We start from the raw sequence: 19,190 nt of genomic DNA, 5'->3' as shown, positions 1-19,190 counted from the left end.
GCTCATGCCTGTAATCCCAGCACTTCAGGAGGCCGAGGTGGGTGGATCACGAGGTCAGGAGATTGAGACCATCCTGGCTACCACGGTGAAACCCTGTCTCTACTAAAAATACAAAAAATTAGCTGGGCGTGGCGGCAGGCGCCTGTAGTCTCAGCTACTCGGGAGGCTGAGGAAGGAGAATGGTGTGAACCCAGGAGGTGGCGCTTGCAGTGAGCTGAGATCTGGCCACTGCACTCCAGCCTGGGCGACAGAGCGAGACTCTTTCTCAAAAAAAAAAAAAAAAAAAAAAAAACACAGCTAAGGCCCATTTCCCCTTCCTGAGTGCCAGGCACCATGCTGAGCCGTTTGGCATGGATTATCTCATTTAAGTCCTCATGGCTGCCTTAGGAGGTGCTTATTATTCTCATTTTCCAGGGGAGGACACAGTCCCAAAGAAGTTAAATAACCTGCTGGAGTATGAACCAGTTAGTGATTGAACCAGGTCTGTCTGACTCCAGGGCCTAAACTCTTGGTTTTGCTAGGTTATATGCTCTCTCCTTGACTTGACTTGCTTTTTGTTTTTTAAGAGACAGGGTTTTGCCCTGTCTCCTAGGCTGGTGAAATGGTATGGTCATAACTCACTGCAGCCTCAAATACCTGGGCCTGAGATCCTCCTGCCTCAGCCTTCCAAGTGGCTAGGACTACAGGCATGCAGCACCACACCTGGCTAATTTTTTAAATTTTTTGTAGAGATGGGGTTTGACCATGTTACCCAGGCTGGTCTTGAACTCTTGGCCTCAAACAATCCTGCCTCAGCCTCCCAAAGTGCTGAGATTACAGACCTGAACCAACAAGCCTGGCCCGTCACTTGCATTTTGATGTGATCTTGGGCAAATTACTTTTACTCTCTGTGCCTCAGTTCCCTCTTCACAGACTATGTCATCTGTGAGGGGTCTTTCAGCTCTCATGTTGGCTGTATCTTAAGTTAGAATTCGGTTTGTGCACAGTTTTTGGGCAGAGATTATGGAAAGGGACCTTGTCTCCAAAACATCTAGAAGGTGATAAGTAAAATAAGTTGGCCACTTGCTTGCTGTGCGACCTTAAGCAAATGCTATACCTCTGTGGCCCTCACCTTTTTTTTTTTTTTTCTGAGATGGAATCTTGCTCTGTCTCCCAGACAGGAGTGCAGTGTTGCAATCTCAGCTCACTGCAACCTCCGCCTCCCAGGTTCAAGCAGTTCTCCTTCCTCAGCCTCCCAAGTAGCTGGGATTACAGGCGTGTGTCACCATGCCCAGCTAATTTTTGTGTTTTTAGTAGAGACCGGGTTTCGCCATGTTGGCCAGGCTGATCTCGAACTCCTGACCTCAGGTGATCCACCCACCTCAGCCTCCCAAAGTGCTGGGATTACAGGCGTGAGCCACCGCGCCCAGCCGGCCTCACCTTTGATAGCTGCAAAGTGGCAGACGATTAGTGCTTTCGTTCAGGATCTGCACGTGGTGGCGCCATATACACCTGCACATGCCCTTCCTCCCAGCTGGTTTCCTTGGGAAACAGATGTGTGCATGTGCCTATTCAAACATTGTGTTGTGAGAACACTTCCACCCCCTCCTGAGCTGTCCCCCTCAGAGCAGCTGCACTCACAGGAAAGCTCAAGGGCACATGTGCATGTTCAGGCCATGACTCCCTCCTCTGCAGCCCCAGCCCTCAGGAAGCAGCACCTCAGAGTAGAGACAGACTGTGGTGTTCGGCTGCTGGCAGCCTCAGCTTCCTGTTCCTACCTGGCCTCCTCATGAGGCTGGGTAGAGCAGCAGCCTGGCCTGAGCAGGCAGGCCTCCGTCCTGGCTTCCTCTAGCACAGGCTGTTGCCCAGGATTACCATATGAGCCTCAGTTTCCCCATCTGTGACATAGGGATTGCAGTACTCAGCCTGTCATCCTCCCAGGCTTCTTACAGGGTTACTTACGTTAGTGAGTCATACTCACTGATGTCTGTGAAGCCAGTGGGTGCCAAAGATAAAGCCCTCTCCAGTGGGATCTGGGTGTTGGGGTTCAGGTGAGCACTGCTGTGGAGCTTGGGGCATGGTTGCATCAAGCAGGTAACAGACCCAGCCACTTGTGGACCCACGGTCGTGTCTCCCAAAGGCAGTGGCAGCGGTGGTAGTGATTGCTGGTGTTCACTGGGTGCTTCCTGTCTGAATGTGTATTGCCTCATTTTTATTTATTTGTTTAGAGACAGAGTCTCCTTCTGTCACACAGACAGTGTCACCCAGGAGTGCAATGGCACAATCATAGCTCACTGCAGCCTCAAACTCCTCAAATGATCCTCCCCTCTTAGCCTCCCAAGTAGGTGGGACTGCAGGTGCTGGCCATCACACCCAGCTAATGTATTTATTTGTTTATTTTGTAGATATGGGGTCTCATTATATTGCCTGGGCTGGTCTCAATCTCCCGAGCACAAGCCATGCTTTCTCCTTGGCCTCCCAGAGTGCTGAGATTACAGGCGTGAGCCTTGGTGCCTGGCCTGTGTTGCCTCATTTAATCTGTACAGTAACTCCATGAGGTTGACACAGTTATATCCCAGTTTTTTGAGATGAGGAAACTGAGGGACAGAGAGGTTACATTAGCCTGATATATGATATAGCTGAGGTTCAAATCCGTAGTCTGAGTCCAAAGCCCAAGTGCTTACCACTGTGTTACTCTGCTTCTCTGTAGTTCCAGGGATAATAGCACCAGGCCGGAAAGGAGGACTTTCCCCTCTGTGCCCACTCCATGGGCCCATGTGGTAGACCATGAGGACCCATGAATCCCCTCAGGCCAGGAATGAGTTTAGGTAGCCCACGGCTGAGCATGCCCCTGCTAAGAGGCTGTCTGCTGCTGGAGCCCTGCCCTATCCCCCAGACGGCTGGGGCCAGGCAGCACCAGGTCTGGCCAGTGCTCTGCATCTCCCCTTCCTGCCTGGCCCAAGTCAGGTCTTTCTGGAGCTCTGAGCACGGGTGTGAGTGCCCCATTTCCCAGAGAGTAAAGCCGGAGGCCGACCCTGAGCTGCCTGGTCTCAGGTCTGTGCCCTAGACAGGTCACTCCTCACAGTCCATTCCTCCTGCTCCAGGTCCTGGGGGCTTTGGAGGGTTCCCTGTCATGGATCCTCAAGTCCTCCCCTCCCTTCCCCCAGGCCTGGAAAGTCCCTGCTGCTTCCTGACAGAGCTGTCTAGGACAGCCTTGAGCCAGGCAGCTCAGGGACCCAGCAACAGGCGGGGCAGACCCTCAAAGCCGAGCCTGCTAAGGAGGCCTCAGCCATGGCTGTCAGGGAACAAGTTCTGGGCCCAGTTCTACTCCTGGGCTGGGGGCCCCCTGGCATGTTGTTTCACCACTGTGAGCCTCAGTTTAGCAAAGGAGCATCCTTGACCCACCTGCCTCACATGGTGGTTGAGTGTCGACTCGGATAAAGACCATCAAAGGGCTTTACAGCATATGAAGTGCCACTTAAACGTCTGATGGTAGGGTTGCAGTGACCATCTGTTTCCCAGTCCAGGAGACAGGGGCACCTTAGCGAGCCTCTAATTCCATAGCATCTGAACTTGGCTGTTCATTGCAATCCCTGGGGGGCTTGTTACATAGAGATTTCTTGGCCCTATCCCAGAGAGTCCAAGTCCAGTATGGCCTGAACATATGTATTTTCAGAAAGCTCCAGAGGTTAAGAAATCACCTTCTAGTTCGTTGTGTGAATGTCCCTTTTTTGTGCTGAAGGAGGGACTGAAACCCAGTGATGGGTATGACATACCCAAGGTCAGGCAGTGAGAGGCAGACTTGATAGCACCAGGTGTGGCTAACACTGCATCAGGTAAGGCTCCGAGCACTTGATTCGCTGATTTAGTCCTCACAGCAGTCCTAAAAGTTGGCATTATTATCCTTATTTTATAGACGGAGAAAACTGAAACACAGGAAGATGAATTTGCTTCCTTTACACAGCTCAGGAGAGACAGAGCCAGGATTCCAGTCCAGGCAGTTTGGCTTCAGGGTCTTCACAGAGCTCCCCAGGGTCCACCCTTCACCAGTGTGGCACGTGGCCGGCCCAGAGCAAGCCAAGCCCCGCAGCCCCAGGCTGAGGTTTTGAGCACCTCCTTGGCACTAGGGTTTCTCTGCTACCGTGTGGCCTCTTCTTGTGGCCATGGTTAACGGAGGGGACAGGATCGCCCTGGGTGGACCCCAGGGAGCCGTGGGGCCAGGGCCCTCTCCTCTCACCCACCAGCCTACACACCCTCCCCAGGTCCTGTATCACCTCTTTGAGGAGTTTGCCAACTATGAGCACGTGGGCATCGTGGACATCTTCCTTGGCTTCCTGAGCTTCTTCGTGGTGGCCCTGGGCGGGGTGTTTGTAGGCGTGGTCTACGGGGTCATCGCAGCCTTCACCTCCCGATTTACCTCGCACATCCGGGTCATCGAGCCGCTCTTCGTCTTCCTCTACAGCTACATGGCCTACTTGTCGGCCGAGCTCTTCCACCTGTCAGGCATCATGGCGTGAGTCTGCGTGCAGCAGGCAGTGGGCTTGCCAGGGTGGGGACGGGGGCTGCCAGCTTGGATTCCCCAGGCTTGTAGGGTCACGGAGCTCCCAGGGCCCAGCCTTGAGCTCCAGGCATGAGACATGAGCTCCAGGCTCCAGGCGTGCTTGGTAGCCATTTAAATGGCCGAGGGCATCAGTGGCTTCCTAGAAGAGGGGCACTTCTGCTAGGCACCCTGGGGTCCAGGAATCTGGAGAGAGCATTTCAGGCTATGAGCAGATGAGGCAAGAGTGACCTGCATGAGGGCAAGCCCAGAGTAGATGAGAGCAGAGCGTTGGAAGCCACCAAGCTTCAAGCTGAGGAAAGCCACAGTCCTGCTACTTCATTTGTCTCACAGGGAGTCCCCTTAGCAGCCCCAGTAGGAGGCTCACCAGGCCTGAGTCCTGGCGGTCCTAAGGCCCCCGCCAGGTCTGGAAATGGGGAGAATGGGGTGTGGAGAGGCAGTGAGGGGCGAACGTGTTCCAGTGCCGAGGCAAGGCAGAACTGGGGTTCAGGACCCCTGGCTTGCAGGAGCAGAGCCTGGGTGTGAGCACTGGGCTGGGAGGACCCCGAGCTCCAAGCAGCTGCTTGGAACAGAGCTCCCTGTGGAGACCCCCGTGCAGTGGCAGATGCCACCCTTGAGGGGAAGAAACCCAGGAGACCATGGGCCTGTGTCATTGACTCCTGTTGGGTCAAGTGGCAGCGTGGCCTTGGGGCAAAAGTGCAGGCTTTGGAGTTGGACACAGTGTGGTTTGTGTGTCTTGCCTTTGCTACCTGCAGGCAGCGTGACGGGACAGGTGACTATTTCTCTTAGAATCAGATTTCTCTCTTTTTTTTTTCTTTTTGAGACGGGATCTCACTCTGTCACCCAGACTGGAGTGCAGTGGCACAATCTCAGCTCACTGCAGCCTCCACCTTCTGGGTTCAAGAGATTCTCCCACCTCAGCCTCTCAATTACGTGGGATTACAGGTGCCCACCACCGCGCCCAGCTAATTTTTGTATTTTTAGAAGAGACTGGGTTTCACCACGTTGGCCAGGCTGGTCTCAAATTCCTGGCCTCAAGTGAGCTGCCTGTCTCCGTCTCCCAAAGTGCTGGGATTACAGGCATGAGCCACCGTGCCCAGCCAAGATCACTCATTTTAAAAATGGAGGAATAGACCCGTGTCTGTAGGGTTGATGTGAGGATGAGTGGCAACAGGGTGTAAAGCACACAGCGGGCCCCTGGCCCATAGAGGAGCTCGGAACACAGGCATCTTGGTCATGGCCCCATTGCCCCTGGCAGCGGAGGGGCTCGGGCAGGTGCAGCTCGACGTGGAGCCCTGACCCCGCTCTTTCCTGCCCCAGGCTTATAGCCTCGGGAGTGGTGATGCGCCCCTATGTGGAGGCCAACATCTCCCACAAGTCCCACACCACCATCAAATACTTCCTGAAGATGTGGAGCAGCGTCAGCGAGACCCTCATCTTCATCTTCCTTGGCGTCTCCACGGTGGCTGGCTCCCACCACTGGAACTGGACCTTCGTCATCAGCACCCTCCTCTTCTGCCTCATCGCCCGCGTGCTGGGTGAGGGCCAGGGCTGGGGTTGGGGGGGGGGTGTGGTATGTGTGGGAGGTGGTAGGCTGTGGTGCTGTGTGTGTGGGGTGTGTAGTGCACTATGTGGAAGGGCCAGGCTATGTGGTGTGTGCATGTGGTGCAGTGTGGATTGTGTGGAGGGGCTGGGCTATGTCGTGTGTGTACGTGTATTGCGTGTGTGGTGCGTGTAGTGCATTGTTGGGGGCTGGATGTGTGTGTGGTGTGTATGTAGTGTTATGTGGAGGGGTTGGGGGTGTGTGTGTGTAGTATGTTGTATGAAGGGGCTTTGTATATGTGTGTGTGCTGTGTGGAGGGGTTGGGCTATGGTGCAGTGTGTGTGTATAGTGTGTTGTGTGGAAGAGCTTTGTGTGTGTGTTGTGTGTGTGTAGGGGCTGGGTGTGTGTGTAGGGGTTGTGTGTGTTTGTGTGTAGGGGCTGGGTGTATGTAGGGGTTGTGTGTGTTTGTGTGGAGGGACTGGGTGTGTATAGTGTGTTGTGTGGAGGGGCTGTGTGTGTGTTGGGGAGGTGCTTTGTGTCGGGAGGAGCTGGGTGTGTCTGTGGAGGGGCTGGGGGGTGTGTCTGGGGGGCTGGGTGTGTGTGTGGAGGAAATGGGGTGTGTGTTGAGGGGCTGTGTGTAGGGGCTGGGTGTGTGTGTGTAGGGGCTGGGTGTGTTTGTGTGTGGAGTGGCTGGGTGTGTGTGTAGGGGCTGGTGTGTGTGTGGAGCGGCTGGGTGTGTGTGGAGGGACTGGGTGTGTGTGTGTATGTGTGTGTGTGGAGAGGCTGGATGTGTGTGTAGGGGCTGGNCAGTTTGTGGTGGAGGCTTCCTGATTGGCTCCTGCCTGCTCCCAGCACAGCTAGACAGGAGGGGCTTCCTGTTTCCATGATGGGCCCTTGAGCTGGGAGAAGCCTGTGTCACAGCAAGGCTGTAGTCTCTGGAGACAGAGTCAACTGTGTCAAAGTGAGGGGGCCCTGAGACTCTGAGCCTGTGGCTGTCCTGACAAGGGGCCTGAGGCCCACAGAACATAGGTCTGTGACTCTGAGCTGAGTGCTCTCTGCACTGTCTCAAGCACAGGTGACGTGAGCACGTGCTGAACTGTGTGCAAAGCCACATGCAGTCCTCCAAACCTATGCGGCAGGCTGGGGCACACGTGAGGACCGGGCCCCAGGTGCATGGGTTCCACTCACATGTGCCCCACATACCTCACCCCAGTGCCTCCGTCGCCTCCTCCTGGATCTCTCATTTCCTCTCTGAGGGTTAGGTCTGTGTCCCCACGCCTGGTGCGACCTCACATTTATTTGGTGCACTTTTGAAATCCCCTTTGTTCCTGAGCCTCATCCTCCAGGGATTCTGGTTCTGTGGGTGGAGGTTGGGCCCAGCCCTCTGCATTTTTTATGCTTTATTATGGAAAATTTCAAGTACTTAGAGAAGTAGAGAGAATAGGATCATGACCCCTCCAACATACCTGTCACATTTAACGAGTATTGACCTGGGACCCATCTTGTTTGACCTTTTCTCCCTCTTCCTGCCCCCCACCCTCCAGTCACTGGAGGCCTCCATGATGTCTCTAAAGCACATCCAGGTTGGAGAAGTCCCTTAAGGATCCACCCAGCTCTTGAATTGAGGGGTTCAGGGCACTCTGGGCTGAGGGACCCAGGAATTGAGTGAGCGGGGTGGGCTTAGTAGTGGAGACTTCCTGGATACGCAGAGAAATCACTGATGCAGAAGCTAGGAGGGACTGGGGACAGCGACCTGACCCTCATCCCCCCATCCCCTCCCCTGCAGGCGTGCTGGGCTTGACCTGGTTCATCAACAAGTTCCGCATCGTGAAGCTGACCCCCAAGGACCAATTCATCATCGCCTATGGGGGCCTGCGAGGGGCCATCGCCTTCTCTCTGGGCTACCTCCTGGACAAGAAGCACTTCCCTATGTGTGACCTATTCCTCACTGCCATCATCACCGTCATCTTCTTCACCGTCTTTGTGCAGGTGCTGGGCCAGGGCAGAGAAGGCCCTAGGGACCCTGATGCTGTTCCCGTGGAAAGAGAGGAAAGCGTGTGATTTGAAATGCGATTCTAGTCCCAGCTCCACCACTAACTTGCTGAGTGACCTTGGGCAAGCCACTCCCCCTTTCTGGGCCTCAGTTTCTTCAGTCATAAAATGAGAATTGTGATGAGTCATTGCAGAGTGACTGATCAAAATGTAAAGGAACCAGAATGCTGCCCAACTTAATTTGGAACTCATAGAGCATTAAGAGAAGTGGGTACTGGCCGGGCGTGGTGGCTCACGCCTGTAATCCCAGCACTTTGGGAAGCTGAGGGGGTGGATCACCTGAGGTCAGGAGTTTGAGACCAGCCTGACCAACATGGTGAAACCCTGCCTCTACTAAAAATACAAAATTAGCTGGGCGTGGTGACGCATGCCTGTAATCCCAGCAGGCAGGAGAATCACTTGAACCCGGGAGGCAGAGGTTGCAGTGAGCTGAGATCGCGCCATTGCACTTCAGCCTGGGCAAGAGTGAAATTCCGTCTCAAAAAAGAAAAAAAAAAGAGAAGTGGGTACAGTCAATAGGCCCAAGATCTCTCTTTGCTACCAACTCATTGTAGAGCTTTAGGCAAGAGATTTCATATCTTAGGGTCTCAGTTTCTGCATCTGTAAAATGGGAGTAATATCACAGCATGGGGAACTGGAAAGGGCTCTGAGATAGGCAGCAGGAAGCCTGGAGTCAGCCCTAGCTCTGTGTTGGTGTCCATTTGACCCTAAGAAAGACCCCCTGCTTCTCTGGGTCTCAGTTCCCATCTATAAAGTGAGGGAACTGGGTGAGATGATTCCCAAGAATCCTTCCAGCCTGCTGGTCAGTGATTTCTGTGCATTTAACTGGCCCAGGCTTAGCTGAGAGCCACTTTCCTGCCTAAGGTCCCCAAGGACGCCCAGCCTGTGATGGTGCAAATTGCTCTTCCTTACCTGACTTTGTCTGACCTTGGGCAAATGAGAAACACTCTGTCTGAGCCTCCATTTCTTTACCATCCCTTCTGTCTTTTCTGGGCACTGATCCTCAAAAAGCCCTAGATGGGATACATCTTTGCTTTCTCTCGAGGAAAAAAGATAGGGGAAACCTGGGGCTGGGCTTATTTTCTGTCCTTTAAAGGGAGAGGGGACCCTGGTGCAGTGGCTCACGCCTATAATCCCAGTACTTTGGGAGGCGTAGGCAGGAGGATCCTTTGAGCCCAGGAGTTCAAGAGCAGCCTAGGCAACATGGCAAGACCTTGTCTCTACAAAAAAATAAAAAAAATAGGCAGGTGTGGTGGTGCACGCCTATAGTCCCAGCTACTTGGGAAGCTGAGGTAGGAGGGGATAGCTTGAGCACAGGAGGTTAAGGCAGCTGTTAGCTGTGATTGCGCCACTGTACTCCTCCAGCCTGTGTAACAGAGTGAGACTCTGTCTCGAGTTAAAAAAAAAGGAGAGAGGCTGGGCATGGTGGCTCATGCCTGTAATCCCAGCAATTTGGGAGGCTGAGGCAGGCGGATTGCCTGAGGTCAAGAGTTTAAGACCAGCCTGGCCAACATGGTGAAACCCTGTCTCTACTAAAAATACAAGAAGTAGCTGGGTGTGGTGATGGGCGCCTGTAATCCCAGCTACTCAGAGGCTGAGGCAGGAAAATTGCTTGAACCCGGGAGGCAGAGATTGCAGTGAGCCAAGATCATGCCACTGCACTTCAGCCTGGGCAATAGCACGACTCCGTCTCAAAAAAAAAAAAAAAAAGAAAGAAAAAGGAGAGGAGGAGGCTGCTACTTTTGTCCTCTTGCACTGCTTCCGTCTTCAAAAATATTTTTTTCACCTTGATTTTACAAGTTGGTTGTGCTAATGATTTTCCAAGCCCATTTTCATTGAAGGCAGCACTGGGGAGGGGGCCTCCCTTCAGAGCCAGCCTGCCTGGGTTTGAACCATGGCTTTACTGCTTCTGTGGAATCTTAGAAAGCTGCTTAACCTCTCTGAGCCTCAGTTTCTGCATCTGTTAAATAGGGACAATGGAAGGACCTGCCTTTTAGTGTGTGGGTATTAGAGAGCTGATGCTAGAACACTTCCAAGCACATGTGTTGGTCACATGGCAGGTGTGCAGTTCCATCCACTGCTGCTGTTATTACTTGGTCCTTCTCGCAGTCCTGGTAGGGAGGCAGTGCAGAGGTGGTTTTCCCTGACTTCCTTGGGGTTGTAGAGCGAGTCTGCGGTGCTGTCTATATCTGAACCCAGGCTGGCTGCTGCCTGGCCCAGGCCAGATGACCAGCATGCGGGTCATTTGGCAGTGAAACCTCTGCCCGTGTCTCCAGGAAGAAGCAGGCCTTAAGGACTTGTCTTTAGATAAGTGCCGGGAGGTGGGAGAGTTCTCACACCCTTGGGTCCTGGGAGAGGGCAAAGCAGAGAGGGCATCCTAGCCTTGGGGGTCTAGGGTGGGCATAGGGAGGCTCTGTGGTCTCCCTGCTTGGGTAGCAGAACTAGAGTGCCTGACATCTGCCTGCCTCCCAGGGCATGACCATTCGGCCCCTGGTAGACCTGTTGGCTGTGAAGAAAAAGCAAGAGACGAAGCGCTCCATCAACGAGGAGATCCACACGCAGGTACTGGAGTGCGGGCTGGGCCCTCGGTTGCAGGAGGAGGAACAGGGAGATGGGGAGCAGCTGGGCCTCATGTCCCTGCCCCGCATTAGCCGCTCCTCCCTGTGCTGGTGCCCGGGGTCTCCCTCTGCCCCAGGAGCCATAGGAAGGTCCGTGGTGTGAGCAGCTGGGAGCCTGAGGAGGGGGCATCATGCCATCTCTGCCTCCATTTGAGACCTATCCTAGGCATGGATCCCGGGTGGGATTAGAGAAGGGGGCTCAGCCAGACACAGGCCAGGGTTCAAGATATCCAGAGTCAGGGCCACTGGGTTTGATGAGTGGAGTGTGGGCGCCACCTGCTGGCTGCTCATGGAACCACAGGGCTGGGCCCAGCAAGGCTGCAGCCACAGGAGGGAGTGGGGCTAGTCAGGGGTCTTGGTAGGGAAGGTGCCCCACAGCGAGGCTTGACCTGGCCCTGGGCCCCTTTCAGTTCCTGGACCACCTTCTGACAGGCATCGAGGACATCTGTGGCCACTACGGTCACCACCACTGGAAGGACAAGTAGGTGGCAGGCCTGGTGGGCAGGCCGGGAGGGGCAGGCAAGGGTCTCCTGGGCCTGGGCATCTCCCCACTCCTGGGAGCTGGCTCCATCCATCTCCCTCCTCTCCCACCAGGCTCAACCGGTTTAATAAGAAATACGTGAAGAAGTGTCTGATAGCCGGCGAGCGCTCCAAGGAGCCCCAACTCATCGCCTTCTACCACAAGATGGAGATGAAGCAGGCTATCGAGCTGGTGGAGAGCGGGGGCATGGGCAAGATCCCCTCTGCCGTCTCCACCGTCTCCATGCAGTGAGTGCCGGGGCAACCAGGCAGCTTCTGCTCCCACACACCGGCCCCTCCAGCCCAGCTGGAGGCGGCCACCTGAGGGCAGGGCCCTCTGTTGTCCTGTTGGGGCGGACAAGAGAGCTGTGGGCTCACACTAAGAACCTGAGGCTTTGGTGCCCACCTGGGTCATCCCTAGGGTGACTTCCTTCTAGCCAAACCTGGGAGGCTTTAGGATCCCAAGAATCTTGGGGACCTAACCTATGTCCTGTTGTCCCAGGAACATCCACCCCAAGTCCCTGCCTTCTGAGCGCATCCTGCCAGCACTGTCCAAGGACAAGGAGGAGGAGATTCGCAAAATCCTGAGGAACAACTTGCAGAAGACCAGGCAGCGGGTGAGGGCCTGCTCCCCAGCCCGACCCCCGGGGTACAGGAGCCCTTCAGCCCCTCTCCACAGCAGCCCTGCCCTGCCCGTGCCCCTCGGCACCCACCCCAGGGCTGGCCTGGCCTCCAGAACTGCCCCCACCCCTCCATGACCAGAGCCTTCCGGCGCCTGCACTGCCCTGATGCTGTGCCTTCCACAGCTGCGGTCCTACAACAGACACACGCTGGTGGCGGACCCCTACGAGGAAGCCTGGAACCAGATGCTGCTCCGGAGGCAGAAGGCCCGGCAGCTGGAGCAGAAGGTAGCCTCTGCCTTTCTCTGGGAACCTGTATCCCACCCCACTCACCCAAGCTCCGCCACAGCCTCTGCGGAAATGTACCCATTCTAGGAACAGGGTTTGGCTTTCGAGGGGCTTGTTGGCCGTGTAAGGGCATGGAGAGCCATGAAGAGTTCTAAGCAAGGGATTGGCGTGGGGGTGTGGAGTGTGGCCTGGGTTAGGGCAGTGGCAGGGGACAGAGGAATGGGTGGATTTAAGGCTGGGCAGTGTAGGTGTGTTGAGGGAGGCTGTGACAGGAGCCTGGGTTGAGCCCTCAGGAGCTCCTGAAGGGTCAGTACGGCTGCCCACACAGGCACAAGGGACGGGGAGCGAGCGCCCCGCATACACGGAAGGTGGGGTGGCAGTGGCCGGGTTCTGTCCTGAGGGGCTCCCTCTGCCCAGCTGCCTGTGCTCACCCTGTCTGTCCTCTCTGGCAGATCAACAACTACCTGACAGTGCCAGCCCACAAGCTGGACTCGCCCACCATGTCTCGGGCCCGCATCGGCTCAGGTAAGGGCCTGGTGAGGGGCCTCAGGTCTGGGCGCTCCGAGCCGCCGCCTCCTGAGGATGGGGCTCCACAGGAACAGGCCCCAGCCACTGGGAGGACAGGCCTGGCCCTCGCTGACCTCAGGGGCCCCTCCCAAGCCATGAGCTGCTTCTACGTCAGGGGCCATCCCTAGGGACAGAGACGTTCTGGATGAGGACTGTGTGGGGAGCTGGGAGAGCCATGGTGCCTGGCAGGAAGGCAGGGTATCTGCCCCTTCAAAACCCCTAACGCGTGTGGGGAACGTGAGGGCAGGGCCCCAGGGTAGACTCATGCCGGGAGGAGCCCCAGGTCTTGGCCTGTGGAGGGACACCTCTGGGAGCCCCTGTCAGAGGAGAGGGGCACAGTCTGAGGAAGAGAAGTTGTGGGGTGGAGGGTCTCAGAGGCCTGCTTCTGAGGCCCGTTGGGACCAGGACAGCTGTGCTCATGAGAAGACCTGCAGGAAGCGCTGACGCGGCGAGTGGCACGTGCTGGGCTGGGCTCCAGAGCAGAATCCAGCTTGTGTCTTGCTTTTGGTCCCAGACCCACTGGCGTATGAGCCGAAGGAGGACCTGCCTGTCATCACCATCGACCCGGCCTCCCCGCAGTCACCCGAGTCTGTGGACCTGGTGAACGAGGAGCTGAAGGGCAAGGTCTTGGGGTTGAGCCGGGATCCTGTGAAGGTGGTCGAGGAGGACGAGGAGGACGATGGGGGTATCATGATGCGGAGCAAGGAGCCTTCGACCCCAGGAACCGACGATGTCTTCACCCCCGCACCCAGTGACAGCCCCAGCTCCCAGAGGATACAGCGCTGCCTCAGTGACCCAGGCCCGCACCCTGAGCCTGGGGAGGGAGAGCCGTTCATCCCTAAGGGGCAGTAGCGCCAGAGCCAGCAGGCAGCGCCCGTCCCCTCACAGACTCTCCCACCAGAGCAGGGGCTGCTGGGGGCTCCCCTTGCCCTTCCTGACCCGGATTGGCCCTGCCCCTCCCCCTACCGCATGGCAGCTGGGCCCACAGCCCCCACCCCAGCACAGCTCCCCGCCACTGCCTCCTGGGGAGCATCCGCCCCACCAGAGCTGCCTCCCCAATCCATTTGGCAGAACTGCTGGGGCTGGTGAGGCCGGCTCTGCCTCTCCCTAGATCCGGGCTTCTCCCGGACCTGGACTAGGGCCTCGGAGGCTCCTCCCTCTGCCTCATCCTCCTCCTCATTCAGACCAATCTTAGTTTCTAACCAAAGAGTCTCTGGCTCAGCAGTGGTCCCACCCAGGAAGGGAGGGAGCTGAGGCCTCCCTCGAGCAGGCCCTGCTTTATTAGGGGACACGCCAGGGGTACCAGTCACATGGCTGGGGGAGGGACTGCTGACCCACCAAGGTCTCACACTCCTGCCAGCTCTGTCACCCTGGCTACCACCCCAACCTGTCCTTACTCAGAGCTGCGGGCTGAGGGCATCTCTGAGCGTCTCTGCCTGGAGCAGGGGTGGTTTCTAGGTCGACAGTGACGTGACTCAGAGCTTTCCGAACTGTGCTCCCACGGGGACCACTGGGCCCCTCAGGGGATGCTGCTGGGGGAAGGACTGGCCGTGGCTCCAGAATGTGCTGCCTTTTTAAGTTTCGTTTGTTCACACTTCTATATATGATTATTTGCACGGAGGGCACTCCTGTTTTTTAAAACATTTTGAAAACCCCTGGCTGAACAGTGCTCTGCCTCTAACTCCTCACACTCCAGGAATTACCCTTCTTCATTTGTGCCTGTCTGTTCAACCCCGTCCCCCATGTTTCTCTGCCTGCTGGGCTCTTAACTATTGCCCGAAGACTGTGACATCAGAAGTAACTCCCACTCCTAATCAAGAGTCTCTCCAGCCTCACAGATGCTGGCCTCTTGGCACCTGCCTAGCTCTTGGGCCTGACCTCCAGTCCTGCTGGCCTGCTCTTACTTCCCCCACCCTGGGTTTGGCCCCTGGAACCTTTCCCTCGTGTGTACCACACCCTGCCTGCCATGGAGCCCATTGTGGAGGCGGTCGGGGGTGGGGGGAGAAGGCCTCCCCTGAGGATCTCCTGTCCCCCGGGGCTGGTGGGTTGGGCAGAATCCTGGGCCCCCAGAGACCTTTGCTCACACACACTCCTTCCCCCTGTCCCTGGGGCACTCCCCCAGGATTGTGCAATAGTCAGAGTGTCCCTCTTTGCAGGGGACTGGGCCATGGGTCCTCAGCCCATCTGTCCATCCTCCTCTCCATGCAAGTGCTGTTTGGGCAGGAGTCACCATGCAAGGGTGACGTCAACAACCATGTACCAAGCCACCGCAGCTGCTGCCACTCTGCCGCCTGTACAGAAGAAACTGAATCTTTTTCATATTCTAATAAATCAATGTGAGTTTTTAATAGAGTCAAGGGCTGCTTCCTGGGGACAAGGGTCTTTAGGAGGGAGAATGGCCTGGGGGCCTGAAGTACTTAGTTCAAAGGCTGGCACAGAAACACTTCATGGCTGTCAGCTGCTGGGATGGTTGTTCCCACATGCCAGGCACTGAGATACTGCAACAAGCTAAGCAGGACGTGCCCTGCCCCGTGGGGGAGAGCGGCACTAACCAGTGCCAAGTGTTTGTGCAAGAGGTGAATAAGGCAGAGGAGAGGGAGGGGATGGCGAGGAGGACCCTCCTGAGTCCCGAGTGAGTGATATCCCCAGGAGGGGACTGAAGAAGGAGCTGAAGCCTCCGGGTGGAAAAGGACCCAGAAAGTTCCCAAACATTGTAACTGGGAGCTGTGCCCACGAACACTGGGACCTGAGAAAAAGCCAGGTGGCTGGGTCAGAGTGACAGGGGAGGCAAGGATGGGGCCTCGTGTTCCACGGTTAAGATTTTGCTCTTAACCGTGGGAAGACCAAAAGGGCAGTGGGAAGTCACTGGAGCCCTCAAGTTCTCACCTGTAAAGTGGGGACAGTGACCCCTGCATGAGATAAGCTCGGGTGTGTGCAGACTGATCATCCCTAATCAGAAAACCCAGCACAACGCCACGAATGGAGAATGCACATCTGACCTCATGAGACAGGTTGCAGTCAAAACTTTGCTTCATGCGCAAAATTATTTAAAATATATAAAATTGGGCCGGGTGCGATGGCTTATGCCTGTAATCCCAGCACTTTGGGAGGCCAAACTGGGCGGATCACCTGAGGTCAGGAGTTCGAGACCAGTCTGGCCAACATGGCAAAACCCCATCTCTACTAAAAATACAAAAATTAGCTGGGCATGGTGGTGTATGCCTGTAATCCCAGCTACTCGGGAGGCTGAGGCAGGAGAATCACTTGAACCCAGGAGGTGGAGGTTCCAGTGAGCTGAGATCGAACCATTGCATTCTAGCCTGGGCAACAGAGCAAGACTCTGTCTCAAAAAAAAAATATATAAAATATATATATATATATATATATATATATATATATATATATATAAACATTGCTTTCAGGCTATTTGTAGAAACTGTATATGAAACAAATGAATTTCATGTTTAGACTTGGATTCTATCCCCAAGATATCTCATTATGTATGTACAAATATTCCAAAATCTGAAACACTTCTGCTTTCAAGCATTTGGGGTAAGGATCGCTCAATTCCTAATGGGGTCGATTCAGCAGAGGCTGGAGCCCTGAGGTGCATTTCCTGGATCCAACCACCAGAGGGCAGTGGGGCCTTGGCACGCACCCCAGGCACCCTTCGAACCTGGGCTGTCCAGGAAAGCATCTCCTTTGCCCGGGCTGGGACCTGAGTATGGAACTGGTTTGACTTACAAAATCTGAAGTGGTTAGTTTCAAGAGGATTACAGGGTTATTATTAAAGGATTATTCCTGTATCCATCTGTTCCCTAGCAGGAAATGGATGTTACAGCCATCCCTCCATATTTTCCGGGGATTGGTTCCAGGATCCACATGGAAACCAAAATCCTTGGATGCTTAAGTTCCTGATGTAAAATGGTATAGTGCTGTTGGCCCTTCATGGGTTCTGCATCCATGGATTCAACCAACTGCAAATTGAAAATATTGGGGGAAAAATTTCAAATAATAAAGTGTAACAACTATTTACATAGTATTTACGTTGTAATCTAGAGATGATTTAACGTATATGGGAGAATGGCTGGGCACGATGGTTCACACCTGTAGTACCAGCACTTTGGGAGGCCGAGGCAGGTGGATCATTTGAGGATAGGAGTTTGAGACCAGCCTGACCAACATGGTGAAACCTCGTCTCTACTAAAAATAAAAAAATTAGCTGGGTGTGGTGGAGCATGCCTATTGTCCTAGCTACTGGGGAGGCTGAGGCAGGAGAATCACTTGAACCCAGGAGGTGGACTTTCCAGTGAGCCGAGATTGTGCCACTGCACTCCAGCTTGGGCAACAAAAAAATATATATGGGAGAATGTATGTAGGTTATAGGCAAATACTACATTATTTTATATAAGGGACTTGAGTTTCCATGAATTTTGGTACCTGGGACGGTCCTGGAACCAATCCTCCATGGATACCAAGAGATGAATACATTTGCATATAACCAACACTCATCTTCCCATATACTGTAAATCATCCATAGATTACCTATAATACCTAATACAATGTAAATGCTGTGTAAGTAGTTGTCGGCTAGGTATGATGGCTCACTCCTATAACCTCGGCACTTTGGGAGGCGGAGATGGGCAGATCACTTGAGCCTAGGAATTCAAGACCAGCCTGTGCAACACGGTGAAACCCCATCTCTACAAAAAATACAAAATTTGCTTGGGCATGGTGGTGCACGCCTATGGTCCCAGCTACTTGGGAGGCTGAGGTGGGAGGATTGCTGGAGCCCAGGAGGTCGTGACTGCAGTAAGCCATGTTTGCGCCACTGCACTCCAGCCTGGGCGACAGCAAGACCCTGTCTTAAAAAAAAAAAAAAAAAAGTTGTTATACTGGTTTTTAAAGTTGTATTTTTATTGTATTGTTATTTTTTGTTTACTTGTTTTTATGTTTTCAATTTGTGCTAGGTTGAATCTGAGGCTGCAGAACCCGAGGGTACAGAGGCCGACTGTATATTCAAAGGGGTACCAAGAGCCTTCAACTAAGGGATTAACTGGAGATGTGGGCAGGGTTGTGGGAACCTACCAAGGATGGGACCCAGCAGGGTTCACGCTACAGGAAGCCGTTACAACCCATAGAGCTGAAAGGGCAAGAGGAGGGAGCTCTCATCATGGGAGGGGACTGCCCAGCTAGAGCTGTGGCCATGTTTACAACAGCCCCTGCCAGAGAGGGCGTCAGGCAGGTTGGGGGTGGACAGGTTTCATCCTGATGGTGCCTCCCACTGGCCAATCCCAACTGAAAGCCCGAAGGGAAGGCAGCCAGAGCAGGTTGGCCCTTCATCGAATGGGGAGTGTGGATGTGGAAGGGAAACGAGATCCAAGCAGGGCTATTCCTTTTACCCCTCTGCACCCACTCTTGTCCTTTGGGTGAAAAACTCATGTCCCTGTTGCTTAATGGTTGCAGAATTTCTGTTTGGGATGATGAAAAAGATTGGGAAATAGGTTGTGGTGATGATTGTACAACATCATGAATGTACTAGACACCACTGAAGTATTTGCTTTAAAATGGTTAGTTTTATGTTATGTGAATTTCATCTTCTTTTTTTTTTTTTTTTTTGAGACGGAGTCTCGCTCTGTCGCCCAGGCTGGAGTGCAGTGGCCAGATCTCAGCTCACTGCAAGCTCCACCTCCTGGGTTTACGCCATTCTCCTGCCTCAGCCTCCCGAGTAGCTGGGACTACAGGCGCCCGCCACCTCGCCCGGCTAAGTTTTTGTATTTTTTAGTAGAGACGGGGTTTCACCGTGTCAGCCAGGATGGTCTCAATCTCCTGACCTCGTGATCCGCCCGTCTCGGCCTCCCAAAGTGCTGGGATTACAGGCTTGAGCCACCGCGCCCGGCCCATTTTTTTTTTTAATGGAAGGAACAGTCTCATCAACACCATCAACCTTGTCAGATTCACCCTGTTCTTGTTAACCTTCAGTCATACTCACCTGGAGCCTAACTTGACACATTAGTCATCAACAGGGCTTATTTATTTATTTATTTATTTATTTATTTATTTTTGAGACGGAGTCTCGCTCTGTTGCCCAGGCTGGAGTGCAGTGGCGCAATCTTGGCTCACTGCAAGCTCTGCCTCCCGGGTTCACGCCATTCTCCTGCCTCAGCCTCCTGAGTAGCTGGGACTACAGGCGCCTGCCACAACGCCTGGCTAATTTTTTGTATTTTTAATAGAGACGGGGTTTCACCGTGTTAGCCAGGATGGTCTCGATCTCCTGACCTCGTGATCTGCCCACCTCGGCTTCCCAAAGTGCTGGGATTACAGGCATGAGCCACCCCGCAACCGGGCTCTTTAAATAAGACAGTGGGGCATGCAAATAACAACAGAAAATTGCTACAGCCCCCACTTTGGCAGCTGGTCAGCAGGCCCAAGTTAGCAATCACAGC

General features: G+C 54.4%; 1 protein-coding gene across 1 annotated transcript in view; it reads left to right on the top strand.

The window, feature by feature from the left end:
- The window catches only part of SLC9A1 (solute carrier family 9 member A1), a 57,718-nt gene extending 42,622 nt beyond the window's left edge, over positions 1 to 15,096 (top strand). The window contains exons 3-12 of the mRNA XM_025403962.1: positions 4,242 to 4,492; positions 5,858 to 6,075; positions 7,867 to 8,069; positions 10,605 to 10,694; positions 11,161 to 11,231; positions 11,345 to 11,518; positions 11,772 to 11,886; positions 12,076 to 12,177; positions 12,630 to 12,702; positions 13,259 to 15,096. Coding sequence (XP_025259747.1) covers positions 4,242 to 4,492; positions 5,858 to 6,075; positions 7,867 to 8,069; positions 10,605 to 10,694; positions 11,161 to 11,231; positions 11,345 to 11,518; positions 11,772 to 11,886; positions 12,076 to 12,177; positions 12,630 to 12,702; positions 13,259 to 13,596 — 1,635 coding nt within the window. The 3' untranslated portion in view covers positions 13,597 to 15,096. The remainder of the gene's footprint in view (positions 1 to 4,241; positions 4,493 to 5,857; positions 6,076 to 7,866; positions 8,070 to 10,604; positions 10,695 to 11,160; positions 11,232 to 11,344; positions 11,519 to 11,771; positions 11,887 to 12,075; positions 12,178 to 12,629; positions 12,703 to 13,258) is intronic.
- The last annotated feature ends 4,094 nt before the right edge of the window (positions 15,097 to 19,190 follow it).

The sequence above is a fragment of the Theropithecus gelada genome, chromosome 1 (genome assembly GCF_003255815.1).
Source record: "Theropithecus gelada isolate Dixy chromosome 1, Tgel_1.0, whole genome shotgun sequence".
Classification (NCBI taxonomy): Eukaryota; Metazoa; Chordata; class Mammalia; order Primates; family Cercopithecidae; genus Theropithecus; species Theropithecus gelada.
Note: the sequence above shows the minus strand (reverse complement) of the source record. Positions and strands in the feature narration are given on the sequence as shown.